Raw genomic sequence first — 13,989 nt, forward strand, 5'->3', positions numbered from 1 at the left:
GTTGAAATATTATGAGAAATGCCAAAATATGACACAGGGACATGAAGTGAGCACAGGCTGTTGGAAACATTGTGCCAATAGACTTGCTCCATGCAGGGTTACCACAAATCTTCAATTTGTAAAAAATGCAAAATTTGCAATGCACAATAAAGCGAAGCACAATAAAACAAGATATGCCTGCACTTCTCAATACCTCTACTGTTACCATTAGAGTTCAAGCCACCATCTATCTCCTGGTCTATTGCAATAATCTTGTAATGGTAGCTGCTTCCCTCTTGTTTGCTTGCAGTCAATCCTCTATACATTAACCAGAGTTATCTTTTTAAAGCATAAAGTAGATTATGTTACCCTTCTACCCCAAACCCTCTAATGGCTTTCTTTCCCATTCAGAATAAAACCCATGACCTGTAAAGCATGACATTCTCTGGCCTTAGCCTGCCTCTCCAACCACCTCTCCAACTACTCTCCCCTCTCTCATTCAGCTCCTGGCACATTAGCCTTTTTGCTGTTTCTTGACACACCATGCTTATTTCTAGCTCTTTATCCAGGTCTTTGCCTCACTTGCATCTTTGCTCAAACATCCACTCAGCGAAGCTTTTCCTGACCATTCCGCCTCAAATTGAGCCCTGTCTTCTAACACTCTATATCCCTTATCCTGCTTTATTTTTCTTTATTGTACTTATCATATTATATCATCAAGTATTTCTTTGTTTACTGTATGTTTCTCCTCTAGAACCTAGGCTTTAGAAAGACTTTGTCTCTGTAATCCTAATGCCTAGAAGAGTGTCTGGCACAGCCTAAGAAGCCCAGGACTTCAGTCTATTACAAAGGAAACTGGCATTGATCAACTTTCCCACTTTGCTAAGGGCTACGAGGCTTTCTGAGATATAGGACTTTCTTTTTAAAAACAGGACAGTCCCAGGCAAACTGGGACTGGTGATCACCCTAGAAGAAGGCTATATATATTTTTTTTAAAGTAGACGGACTCAGCCTGGCTAGGTGGCTCATGCCTGTAATCCCAGCACTTTGGGAGGCCGAGGTGGGAGGATCACCTGAGGTTGGGAGTTCGAGGCCAGCCTGGCCAACATGGAGAAACTCCATCTCTACTAAAAATACAAAATTATCCGGGCATGGTGGTGCATGCCTGTAATCCCAGCTACTCAGGAGGCTGAGGCAGGAGAATCACTTGAACCTGGGAGGCGGAGGTTGCGGTGAGCCAAGGCTGTGCCATTGCACTCCAGCCTGGGCAACAAGAGCAAAACTCCGTCTCAAAAAAAAAAAGTAGATGTACTCTACTTGAGTCCAATCAGATGTACTCATACTTGGATAATAATAAAAATAGCTACCTTCACTTAGTAAGCATTGGCTATATACCAAATATTGTGTGAGTACTTTAAATACATTTTCTAATTTAATTTTTAAAGTACTCTTATGAGATAGGCATTTAGTTAACAAACTTACCAAAGTTGAACAGTTTGAGTGAAAGAGCTATAGAATTAATTTAAAAATATACAACTTGCTAAGTACTGAAATGAACATTTGGAGCAGACTTTGTATAATTCTGAAGGCAAGACTTTGTCCTCAGATACTTTATTTAGCTTAAGATTTTTTTTTTTTTTTTTTTTTTTTCTAATCGGTTTCATTGTTTAAGGGAAGTTAGCAGGACTTAGTCAAAAAGAAGTCTGGGATCTTTTGAAAAATTGGGGGCAATTGATCTTGGTTGGTAAAACTGAGAAAAGCAAATTATCTAGATGTTGAATGGGGTCTGGGGTTCCTTGATCTCACGGACTGAATTAATACTGCTAGTAACTAGACCTTCAATTCAATTTTCATACTAGATCTCAGGTCCAAACTCAGTTCATCTAAAATTATTTATTTTACCTATTATTTAAAGTAGTGACCATAGTAAGATATAAATTACATGAGATTCTAGATGTACTGGTCTCAATTTCATTCCCCATATGATTTCACTCACAGAGATAATTGTAGGGATAGGCATAGTATAAAAGTTAGAGTGGGCTTTGGAATAAAATAATCCTATATTTGAACTCTGGCTTCACAATTTACTATCTATGTGACTTTTGGCAAGCCACTTTACCACTCTGCCCTTCTGTTTTTTTCTTTAGTAAAAGAAGATAATACTCACCTCACATGATGATGATTAAATTAGATAATTTGTGTTAATCTGTTTGGCACAGAGTAAGTGCTAAATAAGTGGTGTCTATTAATATCAATAATAGCCTGGCCAGATTATGGTTATTGCTTTTGCTTATTAAACTAGATATTAAAAGAGCATTGCTGCAGCTTGGGCAACATAGTGAGACCTCTTCTCTACTAAAAACAAAAAATTGGCCGAGCATGGTGGTATGCACCTGTGGTCCTAGCTACTGGGAAGGCTGAAGCAGGAGGATTGCTTGAGCACAGGAGGTTGAAGTTGCAGTGAGCTGTGATTGCACCACTACACTCCAACAGAGCAACATGGTGAGACTGTGTCAAAAACAAACAAACAAACAAAAGAACCCACTACAGCCATTGGTTGATTAGAGGTGATGATGAAGTTTGAATTTTCTTGTAAAGGCATGGAGAACCATCAAAAATTTCTAAGCAGTGGAGTGGCAATTAAGTGAAAGGAAGCAAAGAAAGGCGCTCATGAAAATGTTTGAGAAGGACTGACCAGAGAGAGATAAGAAAATCAGAACATAGTAGTGTCTTAAAGCCAAGAGACCAGTAAGGTGGGAGTAGACAACTGTGTTAAATGGTACAGAGAGAAAAAAATAGGACCTGCAAAAGGTCCAATGAGGGCTGATACATAGAATATTTAAGGCCTCTTAAAGCACAATCCTTTTAAACGGTGTCATTTGTCTTCCAACAATAAACCAGCATTTCTTAGGTTCTCCACTGCATGCAAAAACACAACCTTTGAGTCCCTGAGCCAAAATTTGTAACAGCTTCCCTTTGTCTTTGTAATTGAAGCATGTGTTCCTCCACGGGCTGTTCTAAGCTGTTCACAACATGACCCCAAACCAGGTTTCTATCCTCTTTTTCCGCTATTCTACTAAAGATATCCAGTTTCCCTTTCAACTAAATTTCTTACTGCTCTCCAGACACACTAGGCATTTTCTCAATTTCACACTTTTATTTGTATCCTAGAGCACTTAATGAATTTTGCCTTGTATGATATTTATATACCTACCACTACAAAATCTCAGAATGATAAAGAGCTTCAGAAATCATTCCTCTTACAAAGATTTTCTAAGTTTTTTCATCAGTCTTGGTAAAGTAAGGAAAATAAGAATATTTTGGTGACTTTTTCATTAATCTAAATTTATTTACTCAAAAGACTATCCTTAAAATAGAGACTATGTCTTTGGAATTTTTGCTTTTGGCGTTAAAATGTATTTTCTTTTACAACATAATGGTAACAGTAAGTAGTATGGTTTTTATTTATTTTCTTTTTTTGAGACAGTCTCACTCTGTTGCCCAGGCTGGAGTGCACAGGTGCAATCTTGGCTTCTTGCAACCTCCGCCTTGCCTCCCAGGTTCAAGTGATTCTCATACCTCAGCATCTCCAGTAGCTGGGACTACAGGCTCATGCTACCATGCCCAGCTAATTTTTGTATTTTCAGTAGAGACGGGGTTTCACCATGTTGGCCAGACTGGTCTCAAACTCCTGACTTCAAATGATCTGCCCGTCTCTGCCTCCCAAAGTGCTGGGATTACAGACATGAACCACTGTGCACAGCCAATAGTATACTTTTTTAAAAAGATGTCCATACAGCCGGGCGTGATGGCTCACGCCTGTAATCCCGGCTCTTTGGGAGGCCAAGGTGGGTGGGTCACTTGAGGTCAGGAGTTGGAGACCAGCCTGACCAACATGAAGAAACCCCATCTCTACTAAAAATACAAAATTAGCCATCGTGGTGGCACATGCCAGGAGTAGTAGTCCTAGCTACTTGGGAGGCTGAGGCAGGAGAATCACTTGAACCCGGGAGGCCGAGGCTGCAGTGAGCTGAGATTGCACCATTGCACTCCAGTCTGGGCAACTAAGAGCGAAACTTCATCTGCAAGAAAAAAAAAAAAGGTGTCCATACATGCTAATTTAAAAATTGACAACTGTATATCGATCTGTAAAAACCTTTTGAACTCCTCTAAGTCCATGAAATCAAAAAGTAAAACACTGATCTACTCAAACCCTAATCCGACCCATGATTTCTCTCTGCAACATCACTAACAATTAGCCTCCGCTTGCTTGAACACTTCCAGCGCCAGGTAGAATATTCCTTTTGTTTTGTTTTGTTTTGCTTTGTTTTGTTTTGAGACAGGGTCAGGCTGGAGTGTCAGGAATGCAGCGGTGTAATCATAGCTCACTGTACTCTCAAACCCCTGGGCTCAAATGATCCTCCCACTTCAGCCTGCAGAGTAGCTAAGGAATACAGGTACATGCCACCATGTCTGGCTAATTTAAAAAAAAAAAAAAAAAAAATTGTAGAATCAGGGACTTGCTATTTTGCCCAGGCTGGTCTCAAACTCTGGCCTCAAACAATCCTTCCACTTCAGCCTCTCAAAGCACTTGGATTACAAGTGTGAGCCACCATGCCTGGCTCATTTTTCAATAGCTTTAATTATGAGAAAGTCTTATCTCAGCTCCACTTCTAGATCAAAAACTCTTTCAGAGCTGCATTTTTGTTGTTGGCTTTAGAATTCCCTCCCCTATAGCTTTTTCACAGTAATCACTCAAAAATATTTCTTAATTGGCATTCTCTAGAGGAATTTAAGTTTGATGGAAAATCATTACCCACGATACTGTTATAAAAAAATTTAGAGATAGAGCCTTATAAAGGATACTAATACTCTTTCCTTAGAGAAGTCATATTTGCAAAGTAGGAGGATTAAAGGACTGGGATGGATCTTACTATAGTTTTCCTTAGGTATTAAGTCTATTAATCAATATAGCACTAAAGCTTTCCAAACCATTATTTTGAATTGCCTGAAATCCCTGGAGAAACTATTATATTATTTCATTCTAATTTTGCTTTACAGTCTTTCATATATAATCACTTATAGGAGAACAACGATGAGATAAAAAGTTGATAACATGATTTGATTGCATGCATTTGTAATTTTGTGTTATTTCTTTTTCTAAAGCTGGGGCCGCAACTTTGGTGAAGAAGGATATATTCGGATGGCAAGAAATAAAGGAAATCATTGTGGGATTGCTAGTTTCCCCTCTTACCCAGAAATCTAGAGAGGATCTCTTCTTTTTATAACAAATCAAGAAATATGAAGCACTTTCTCTTAACTTAATTTTTCCTGCTGTATCCAGAAGAAATAATTGTGTCATGATTAATGTGTATTTACTGTACTAATTAAAAAACATAGTTTGAGGCCGGGTACGGTGGCTCACGCCTGTAATCCCAGTACTTTGGGAGGCCAAGGCAGGCATATCAACTTGAGGCCAGGAGTTAAAGACAGGCCTGGCTAACATGGTGAAACCCCGTCTCTACTAAAAATACAAAACATTAGCGGAGCGTAATGGTGCATGCCTGTAATCCCAGCTACTTGGGAGGCTGAAGCACAAGATTCCTTGAACCCAAGAGGTTGAGGCTGTGGTGAGCTGAGACCACACCACTGTACTCCAGCCTGGACAACAGAGTGGAGACTCTGTTTCAAAAAAACAGAAAAGATAATATAGTTTAATTCTTCATTTTTTTAAATTTGCAAATCTCAGGAAAATGTTTGCTAAGTAAATTAGTAGTGTACTGTAGTTATAACTGTATAAAAATTGTTCAACCTAAAACAATCTGTCATTGTTCATTGTTTTATTGTATACTCTTTGTCTTTTTAAGACCCCTAATAGCCTTTTGTAACTTGATGGCTTAAAAGTACTTAATAAATCTACCATTTCAAATTTCTGTCATTGCCACATACCATTCTTATTCCTAGGCAACTATTAATCATCTATCCTGAGAATATTAATTGTGGTATTCTGGTGATGGGCTTTAGCAACTTTGATGGAAGAAAATATTAGGCTATAAATCTCCTGAGGGTTCAGACTGTATCTTTGCACATAAAAGGATTCAAAATGCCATCTGTAGTGGCTAATGCCTGTAATCCCAACACTTTGGGAAGCTGAGGTAGGAGGATAGCCTTGAGCCCAGGATTTCAAGACCAGCCTGGGCAACATAGTGAGACCTTGTCTCCACAAAAAAAAAAAAAAAAAAAAAAAAAAAAAAAGGAAACTATCCAGGAGTTTCCTTTTTCTAAAGCTGGGGCCACAACTTTGGTGAAGAAGGATATATTTGGATGGCATGTGTGCCTGTGGTCCCTGCTATGCAGATGTCTAAGATAGGAGGATCACATGAGCCCAGGAGGGTGGGAATGCAGTGAACTGTAATTGCACCACTGCACTCCAGCCTGGGTGACGGAGCAAGACCCTGTCTTAAAAAAAAGAGGATTCAACACATATTTTTAAATTAAATCATGTTAAAGTAAACAAATGCATAAAAGACAAGCACTTTGAAAGAATTATTTTAATGATCAACAATTTAATGTATTAGTCCAAATTATTTTTACCTAGTGATCAACAATTTGACCAGGGCCTTTTTTTTGGCAAATAACTGAGCCAGCCAGAATAAAATAACCAATACTCCACTGCTCATATTTTTATCTAGTTCAGATGGATCTTCCTTACAACTGCTCTAGATTAGTAGATGCATCTAAGCAGGCAGCAGGAACTTTAAATTTTTTAAGTTCATGCCTATGACATGAACAATGTGTGGGATAATATCATTAATATATCCTAAACTGACCTAAACTAATTTCACTAACTCTGGCTCCTTCTCCATAAAGCACATTTTAAGGAACAAGAATTGTTAAATATAAAAACATAAATAATACCATAATACATGGCTATCATCAAACATGTATAGAATATTATAGTTAAAAAGTATTTAGCTGATTACTTTTCAGTTTTTTTTTTTTTTTTTTTTTTGAGATGGAGTCTCACTCTGTTGCCCAGGCTGGAGTGCAGTGGCGCCATCTCAGCTCACTGCAACCTCTGCCTCCTGAGTTCAAGCAATTCTTCTGCCTCAGCCTCCCGAGTAGCTGGGATTATAGGCGTGTGCCACCATGCCCAGCTAACTTTTGTATTTTTAGTAGAGACAGGGTTTTGCCACATTGGTCAGGCTGGTCTCAAACTCCTGACCTCAGGTAATCCACCCATCTCAGCCTCCCAAAGTGGTAGGATTACAGGCATGAGCCACTGAACCCAGCCTGTTTTTCAGTTTTAACATAATTTTTGTTTTATCCACAACTTTTCAGGTATTGAAAGTAGAACAAACACATGGGTTCTTAGTCTTTAGCAATCTGATAAATCTTATGAATGCCTTCTCAGAATCATGTTTTTAAATGCATAAAATATGTAGGATTACAAAGGAATCTCATTATATCGAAATACAGTTATAAAATGTTAAAAGATAAGTTTGTTATAACTAATATGCATGCGTCTTTATAAATGCATTAAATAAGAGTTAATATCTATCCTAAATTTGAAGTAGTGATGAGCATAATGAAAATAGATGCAAAAAAGTAATGTGATATGAAAATATCTGGGTTTTCTTTTGATGATGAAGTACGACTAATATTACTGTGGTTTTTGAACTATGTTCAGAATTGAAGAAAATCCTTTCAGTTTGAGGTTAGTGATGGGGTTCAGGACACCCTACACAAAATATAGCACCTTGACATATTGAATATTTTAAGCTGAAGGCGTTTGAGGAAATTGCAGAAGCAGGAAGGTGACTCTGACCTTCTGCCTGCCCTTCTCCCTGGAAGCAGCCATTAAACCTGGGGATGATTTTCTGATCTTCCCCTGAAGTACATCTTAAGACCCTCATGTAAGAGGTGCTCTCACGGCACCCAGAGAAAAGGAGCATCCTTACCTCCAAAAGCACAGGGACACAAAGAGGAATCTAAACAAACAGGCCTGCTCAGTTTCCCCCAATTTACTACATTTAGCTTGTTCACACTTTGCCCTATGACATTTCTCCATCACTGGCTGCTCTTCATCAAACCTACTATAAAAAACATTCAAGTTCAACTGTTTCTTTGGGCCTTTATTTCCTTATGGAGGCTCTCATGTCATGCAAAACTTATGTTAAATAAATGTGCATGCTTTTCTCTTGCTAATATCTCTTTTGTTATAGGGATCTCAGCCCTAAACCTAGGATGGATAGAAGGAAAGATATGTTCTCCCCTACATTAGTAAAAATAAAAATGGAATTTTTTACCCATACAAATTCACAAATTCCCTGATTCTATCCAAGAAGCCTTTGAGAGTTGTGGCTCTCAAGTAAAGAATGCCTGAACTAAACAAGTAGAATAATGAAATATTTTTTAAAAATTTCACTGTATGCCCAATATAAAGGGAAATTGTTAAAAATAAGTCATTTCGAACTTATAGAGATAAAAAATTATCTAAAAATATAAATTTGAAACAAAAACATTTAGGATTTACAGAATGATGGAAAAAACTCTGAAACAATTTTTAGACAGCAGTATGCAAGATGATTTGAAGAAAAAGCTTTAAAAGCCAGGTACAGTGGCTCACACCTGTAATCCCAGCACTTTGGGAGGCTGAGGTGGGAGGATCACTTGAGTCAGAATTTCGAGAGGCTGGTCTTGAACTCCTGGGCTCAAGTGATCCTCCTGCCTCTTGTTATGAGCACATAAAAAGATCTCCATCTCTACAAAAAATAAAAAAATTAGCCAGGTGTGGTGATACGTGCCTGTAGTCCCAGCTACTACAGGAAAGGGTGAGGTGGCAGGATCACTTGAACCCAGGAGACTGAGGCTGCAGGGAGCCATGATAGTGCCACTGCACTCCAGCCTGGGTGATCTTGTTTCAAAATAAATAAATTGGCAAATAATAAAATAAATAAAATTTTAAAATGAGACAACCTAGGCCAAGCGTGGTGGCTTATACTTGTAATCCTAGCACTTTGGGAGGCCGAGGCGGGCAGATCACTTGAGGTCAGGAGTTGGAGACCAGCCTGGCCAACACAGTCTCTACTAAAAATACAAAATTTAGTGGGGCATGATGGTGGGCGCCTGTAATCCCAGCTACTTGGGAGGCTGAGACAGGAGAATTGCTTGAACCCAGGAGGCGGAGGTTGCAGTGAGCCAAGATCATGCCATTGCACACCAGCCTGGGCAACAAGAATGAAAGTCCGTCTGAACAAAAAAAAAGAGACAATCTAAAAGATATTCTAGTAGTCTATATGTGTGGTGATAAAACCCTAAACTACCTAAATATATCATTTTCTGAAAACAGCAAAAAAATAAAAAATAAATCTGGGAGCCATCACAGAGTAAAAGTTGACAGAATTTTAAACTGTATAATAAAAGTAAGGAAATGGTGCTCACTTTGGCAGCACATACACTAAAATTTGAATGATACAGAGAAAATTAGCCAAAAAAATTGAAAAATTATATTTAAAAAAAGAAACAAGAAGATTTAAATATTCCAGAACTAGGCGTCCATGAGACAATGCCATTAAGACATGTAATATAAATATGACAGATACTTAGTATTTCTTTTCTCTTTTTTTTCCTTTCTTTTTTTTTTTTTTTGAGACAGAGTCTCACTCTGTCACCCAGGCTGGAGTGCAGTGGTACCATCACTGCTCACTGCAGCCTTGAACTCCTGGGCTTAAGCTATTTTCTCACCTCACACACCTTCCCCACCCCTCCAGTAGCTGGGACTAGAGGTGCAAGCCACCATTTCTGGCTTATTTGTGTGTGTGTGTAAAGATGGGAGTCTCAATATGTTGCCCAGGCTGCTCTCCAACTCCTGGCCTCAAGTGATCCTCCCACTTTGGTCTCCGAAAGTACTGGGATTACAAGCATAAGACTTACTATTTCTTTGAATCAAATTATTCTTTTCTGACTCCTCTTCTAGATGAGAATCTTGATGATGCTTCAAGTATGCATATTCTAAGTTACCAGAAAAACTATAAATCAGAACATGTAATACAGGGGGCCGGGCACGGTGGCTCACGCCTGTAATCCCAGCATTTTGGGAGGCCAAGGCGGGCAGATCACCTGAGGTCAGAAGTTCGAGGCTAGCCTGACCAACATGACAAAATGCCGCCTCTACTAAAAATACAAAAATTAGCCTGGCGTGGTGGTGGATGCCTGTAATCCCAGTTACTCTGGAGGCTGAGGCAGGAGAATTGCTTGAACCCAGGAAGGGGAGGTTGCAGTAAGCTGAGATGACGCCACTGCACTCCAGTCTGGGTGACAGAGCAAGACTCTGTCTCAAAAGAAAATGAAAAAAACTGGCCGGGCGCGGTCGCTCAAGCCTGTAATCCCTGCATTTTGGGAGGCCGAGACGGGCGGATCACGAGGTCAGGAGATCGAGACCATCCTGGCTAACACAGTGAAACCCCGTCTCTACTAAAAAATACAAAAAACTAGCTGGGTGAGGTGGCGGTGCCTGTAGTCCCAGCTACTCGGGAGGCTGAGGCAGGAGAATGGCGTAAACCCGGGAGGCGGAGCTTGCAGTGAGCTGAGATCCGGCCACTGCACTCCAGTCTGGGTGACAGAGCGAGACTCCGTCTCAAAAAAACAAAAAGAAAGAAAATGAAAAAAACTGAAAATAGGCTTGGCATAGTAGTTCATGCCTGAAACAGTTTGGGAGGCTAAGGCAGGAATATCACTTGAGGCCAGTAGTTCAACATCAGTCTGCTCAACATAGCAAGACCCTGACTCTACAAAAAATCTAAAAAGTAGCCCAGTGTTGTGGCACACACCTGCAGTCCTAGTTGTTACAGAGGCTGAGGTGGGAGGATTGCTTGAGCCCAGGAGCTTGAGGCCGCAGTAAGGTATGATTGCACCACTGCACTCCAGCCTGGGAGACTGAAAGAGACCCTGCCTCTAAAGAAAAAAAAAAGTGGCTGGGCACAGTGGCTCACACCTGTAATCCCAGCATTTTGGGAGTCCAAGGTGGGCAAATCCCCTGAAGTCAGGAGTTCGAGACCAGTCTGGCCAACATGGTGAAATCCCGTCTTTACTAAAAATACAAAAATCAGTTGGATGTAGTGGTACATGCCTGTAATGCCAGCTACTGCGGAGGCTGAGGCAGGAGAATTCCTTGAACCCGGGAGGCGGAGGTTGCAGTGAGCCAAGATTATGCCACTGCACTCCAGCCTGGGCAAAAGAGTGAGACTCCGTCTCAAAAAAAAAAAAACAAACAAACAAACAAAAAAAACCAAAAAAAACAAAACAAAAAACAAAAAAAACACACACACACAAAACAGTGACTTAATTATAATTCAGAATAATTATTAGACCAAGATTTTTACTATTTTTAATCCTGATCACAAGGTTCTAGTCTTCATTTCTCTCCTAGTTGAATGACTTTGGGCAAATCTTTTCATATCTAGGGTGGCTGTTTTCTCCTTTGTAATGAAGATATGTCAAAGTTTATGAATACAGGCTTATCTTGTTTTATTGTACTTTGCTTTACTGTGCTTTGTAGATATTGCCTTTTTTTTTTTTTTTTTTTTTTAACAAATTGCAGGTTTGTGGCAACCCAGCATCAAATAAGTCTGTCAGTGCTGTTTTCCCAACAGCATATGCTTACTTCATGTCTTTGTGTCACATTTTGGTCATTCTTGCAATATTTTAAACTTTTTAATTATTATTATTATCTGCTATGGTGATCTGTGATCAGTGAACTTTGATGTTACTATGATAATTGTCATAGGATGCCAAAAACCGAACCCATGTAAAATGGTGAATATAATCAATAAATGTTGTGTGTGTTCTAACTGCTCCATTTACTGGCTGTGTCCCCATCTCTCTTCCTCTCCTTGGATCTCCCTATTTTCTAAGACACAACAACATTTAAATTAGGTCAATTCATAACCCTACACTATTGTCTGTGTGTTCAAGTGAAAGAAAGAGTTGCATGCCTCTCACTTAAAAGCTAGAAATGATTAAGCTTAGTGAAGAAGGCATGCCAAAAGCCAAGAGAGGCTGAAAAGCCTCTTGTGCCAAATAGTTGTGAATGTAAAGGGAAAGTTCTTGGAGGAAATTGCAAGTGCTACTCCAGTGAACACATGAATGATAAGAAAGTGAAACAGCTTTATTGGTGATATGGAGAAAGTTTGACTGGTCTGGATAGAAGATTGAGTCAGCCACTACATGCTTTTAAACCAAAGTCTAATCCAGAGCAAGGCCCTAACTCCTCAATTCTAGAAAGGTTGACAGAGATGCAGAAGCTGCAGAAGAAAAGTCTGAAGCTAGCAGATGTTGGTTCATGAGGTTTCAGGGATGAAGCCATTCTTCATAACACAAAAGTGCTGAGATTGTGCCACCGCACTCCAGCCTAGGTGACAGAGCAAGACTCCGTCTCAAAAAAAAAAAAAAAAAAAAAAAAAAAGTGCAAGGTGGAGCAGCAAGTGCTGATGTGGAAGCTGCAATTTATCCAGAAGATCTAGCTAAGATAACTGATGCAGGTGGCTATACTAAACAGCACATTTTCCACGTAGGTGAAACAGCTTTGTGGAAGAAGATTCCACTGAAGACCTTCATAGCTAGAGAAGAGAAATGAATGCCTTCAAAGCTTTAGAGGACAGGATGAATTTCTCACAAGAGGATAATGCAGCTGGTGACTTACATTTGAAGCCAGTGCTCCCTTAACATTCTGCAAATTCTAGGGCCATTAAGAATTATACTAAATCTACTCTGCCTGTGATCTATAAATGGAACAACAAAGCCTGGATGACACCACATCTGCTTAAAACAGTTTTCTGGATATTTTAAGCCCATGGTTGGGACCTACTGCTGCTTATAAAAAAAGATTCCTTTCAACATATTACTGCTCATTGTCAATGCACTTCATCACTCAAGAGCTCTAATGGAGATGAACATGGAGATTAATGTTGTTTTCATGCCTACTAACAAAAAGACCATTCTGCAGCCCATGGATCAAGAAGTAATTTTGACTTTCAAGCCTTATAAGTTAAGAAATACATTTTGTGGCTGGGTGCAGTGGCTCAAGCCTGTCATCCCAGCACTTTGGGAGGCAGAGACGGGCAGATCACGAGGTCAAGAGATCGAGACCATCCTAGCTAACACAGTGAAACCCCGTCTCTACTAAAAAATACAAAAACTAGCCGGGCTAGGTGGCGGGCGCCTGTAGTCCCAGCTACTCAGGAGGCTGAGGCAGGAGAATGGCATAAACCTGGGAAGCGGAGCTTGCAGTGAGCTGAGATCCGGCCACTGCACTCCAGCCTGGGCAACAGAGCGAGACTCCGTCTCAAAAAAAAAAAAAAAAAGAAATACATTTTGTAAGGGCTGTAGCTGCCATAGTGATTCCTCTGATGGATGTAGGCAAAGAAAATTGAAAACTTTCTGGAAAGGAGTCACTGTTTTTGATGGCATTAACAATATTTGTGATTCATAGGAGGGGGTCAAAATATCAATATTAACAGAAGTTTAGAAGAAGTTTTTCCAATCCTCATGGATGACTTTGAGAAGTTCAAGACTGCCATGGAGGAAGTAACTGCAGATGTGGAAATAGCAAGAGTAACAGAATTGGAAGTAGAACCTGAAGATGAGAAGATGGGACTGAACTGCTACGATCTCATGACAAAATTTGAACTGCTGAGGAATTGCTTCTTTTTTTTTTTTTTTTTTTTTTTTAGATGGTGTCTTGCTCTGTTGCCCAGGCTGGAGTGCAGAGGCATGATTCATTTCACTGAAACCTCAGCCTCCTGGATTCAAGCGATTCTCCCACCTCAGCCTCCCTAGTAGCTGGGATTACAGGCGTGCTATCATGCCTGGCAAATTTTTGTATTTTTAGTAGAGACGGGGTTTCACCATATTGGCCAGGCTAGTCTCAAACTCCTGACTTTGTGATCCGCCGGCCTCAGCCTCCCAAAGTTCTGGGACTACAGGCATGAGCCACTACCGCTGGCTGAA

At 39.9% G+C, this 13,989-nt stretch overlaps 1 protein-coding gene across 1 annotated transcript in view; it reads left to right on the forward strand.

Moving 5' to 3' along the window:
* CTSS (cathepsin S) overlaps window positions 1–5,659 on the forward strand; it is a 35,661-nt gene extending 30,002 nt beyond the window's left edge. The window contains exon 8 of the mRNA XM_008019282.3: window positions 5,146–5,659. Coding sequence (XP_008017473.3) covers window positions 5,146–5,245 — 100 coding nt within the window. The 3' untranslated portion in view covers window positions 5,246–5,659. The remainder of the gene's footprint in view (window positions 1–5,145) is intronic.
* The last annotated feature ends 8,330 nt before the right edge of the window (window positions 5,660–13,989 follow it).

Source organism: Chlorocebus sabaeus, chromosome 20 (genome assembly GCF_047675955.1).
Source record: "Chlorocebus sabaeus isolate Y175 chromosome 20, mChlSab1.0.hap1, whole genome shotgun sequence".
Taxonomy (NCBI): domain Eukaryota; kingdom Metazoa; phylum Chordata; class Mammalia; order Primates; family Cercopithecidae; genus Chlorocebus; species Chlorocebus sabaeus.